This window comes from Nannobrachium achirus (genome assembly GCF_963921795.1).
Source record: "Nannobrachium achirus genome assembly, chromosome: 20".
In the NCBI taxonomy this organism is placed as follows: domain Eukaryota; kingdom Metazoa; phylum Chordata; class Actinopteri; order Myctophiformes; family Myctophidae; genus Nannobrachium; species Nannobrachium achirus.
In genome coordinates, this window is record NC_137827.1 from 20,162,201 (window position 1) to 20,164,775 (window position 2,575).

Consider the following 2,575-nt stretch of genomic DNA (forward strand, 5'->3'; position numbering starts at 1 on the left):
CCAGCTGTTCCAGTCCAAAGTTTGTCTGGCTTGCTGATTTTTGTTCTGTTTGATTCATCACTTGTCTATCCTGCATCTTGTAAAACAGTGGTTCCCAAACTTTTTAGCCCAAGACCCAAAAGAGAAATGAGACATTTGACCGCGGACCACATGCCACCGAAAATAGCAGATCTACAAGCTCACAACGCGTCATTTACGCTGTGAGCTTGTAGATAGGCTATTTTCACTACTTCTTAATTATTTATCTTTTATGTAATTTCTTAAATGTGTTTGTTTGTTTGTTTGTTTGTTTGTTTGTTTGTTTGTTTGAAAATGTATAACATTCTTAAAAAATACAAAAAAATGTATTGTTTGACATTTTTTGTAGGAAAAGAAAATGGGATTTTTACTTGAGTCGTGGCGGATAAAAACTGGTCCTTGACACATAAATTGGTCCCGACCCACTTTTTGGGAAACAGTGCTGTGAAAGACTTGGTATCTACACCCTTGTGTTAGATTCAGGGTGAATGTGTGTGTGTGGGGGGGGTGGGGGGCCATTTGCATGTCAAAGCTCCGCCCCATACCAGTCTCATCTGAGACAATAAAAAGATTCACCTTCAGTTCTTCAGACCAAACAACACACAAGTTTCACTGAGACTGAGGGAGGACAGCTGTCTTTCCACAGCACAACAACAAGAAGGAATACTGAGTTACAATACGGACCCAAACTGCTGCTTTGCTGAAAGGACTATAGAACAAGAACCAGGATTCACTGCGAAAGTCAACTTCAGGGAACATTGTATCTGGAGCAAAGTGTCCTGGTTGATATCCTGTCTTTTAATCAGAGTGATTGTAGCATCACTGAGACGCGTTATGGCTTCGCAGTCGCCTCTTTCAGAGGATAATTTTTCCTGTCCTGTGTGTCGTGACATCTTTAAAGAACCTGTTGTCCTGTTATGCAGCCACAGCTTCTGCAGAGGCTGTCTGCACACATGGTGGAGAGCGAAGGGAATAAAGCAATGTCCAGTTTGTAAGAAGACATCTTCAATGGATCATCCACCCTGTAACCTGGCTCTGAAGAACTTGTGTGAGGCCTTCATACAGGAGAGACGCCAGAGAGCTTCAAAACGTCAGAGAACTTCATCAGGGTCTGATGTTGATTGCAATCTGCACGCAGAGAAACTCAAGCTCTTCTGCCTGGAATGTCAACAGCCGTTGTGTGTTGTGTGCCTTCATTCAGCGAAACACAGCAGCCACACTTTCAGACCCATCGATGAAGTTGCACTGGACCACAAGGAAGAAGTCCGGAAATCACTGAGGCCTTTGGAGAAGAAACTGGAGGCATTTAACGATGTTAGGAGCAAATCTGTGCAAACCGAAGAATACATCAGGTTCCAGGCCCGGCACACAAAGTGTAGGATTAAGGAGCAGTTTGAAAAACTTCATCGGTTTCTACAAGAGGAAGAGGAGGCTAGAATCACTGCACTGGAGGAGGAAGAGGAGTGGAAGTGTCGGCTGATGAAGGAGAAGATCGAGGGTCTAAACAGAGAGATATCAACCCTCTTAAACACAATCACAGACACCGAGGAGGAGCTGAGAGCCGAACACATCTCTTTTCTTCAGAACTACAAGACAATAATGCAGAGAGTCCAGTTCACACCGCAGGACCCACAGCTGGTCTCGGGAGCACTGATAGACGTGGCCAAACACCTGGGAAACCTGACCTTCAGAGTCTGGGAGAAGATGAAGGACATTGTCTCCTACACTCCTGTCATTCTGGACCCCAACACTGCCAAACCAGGACAGGTCCTGTCCGATGATCTGACCAGCGTGAGACCTGAAATGAAGTGGCTTCCTGACAATCCAGAGAGGTTTGACCGCTTGGACATTGTCCTGGGTTCTGAGGGCTTTAACTCAGGGGCTCACAGCTGGGATGTTGAGTTTGGAGACAGCAAATACTGGTCACTAGGTGTGTTACCAGAGTCTTTTCAGAGGAAGGGAACTAGTGGGGGTCCATTCTGGAGAATAAGCACAGGTTCATCCTCAATGGCCTCCTCACCGGGGTCAAAAACGAATCTCTCATGGAAGCAGATTCCTCGTAGGATCAGAGTCCAGCTGGACTGGAACAGAGGGAAACTGTCGTTCTCTGATCCTGACACTGACACACACATACACACCTTCACACACACTTTCACTGAGACTCTCTTCCCATTCATTAGCGCTACTTCTACCGTGAAGATGTTACCAGGGAATGTCAAAGTCTGGCACAATGATGTCAACGATGATGATCATGTTCATTATGATTGATGACTAGACTATAGAAAACAAATTCATTGTTTTTGTATAGTGAGGCAGTGGATTTTCAGAATGATTCTACAACTACTATTTGTGTGTTGGCATGTAGGATTTGTCTAAACTGGTGTGTTGTTATATTGTATTGTATTTTCTTTTCTTTACATAATTACTTACAATCATTTTCAACACTTTTGAGTGTCAAGTGTAATTGGTCATCTACTCCCTCATAGAATCACTATAATGTTGCACAAATCTCAAGGTGCTCTTTAACCATTTCATTTATTAACTTTTGAAATGTCTT

General features: G+C 43.8%; 1 protein-coding gene across 1 annotated transcript; it reads left to right on the plus strand.

The window, feature by feature from the left end:
* Positions 1–852: 852 nt before the first annotated feature.
* Positions 853–2,286, plus strand: LOC308305988 (nuclear factor 7, brain-like; the record flags this gene model as incomplete). Its single annotated transcript, XM_080750886.1, has 1 exon — positions 853–2,286. One exon carries the CDS (start codon positions 853–855, stop codon positions 2,284–2,286), a length of 1,434 nt encoding a protein of 477 aa, XP_080607012.1.
* Between the last annotated feature and the right edge of the window lie 289 nt (positions 2,287–2,575).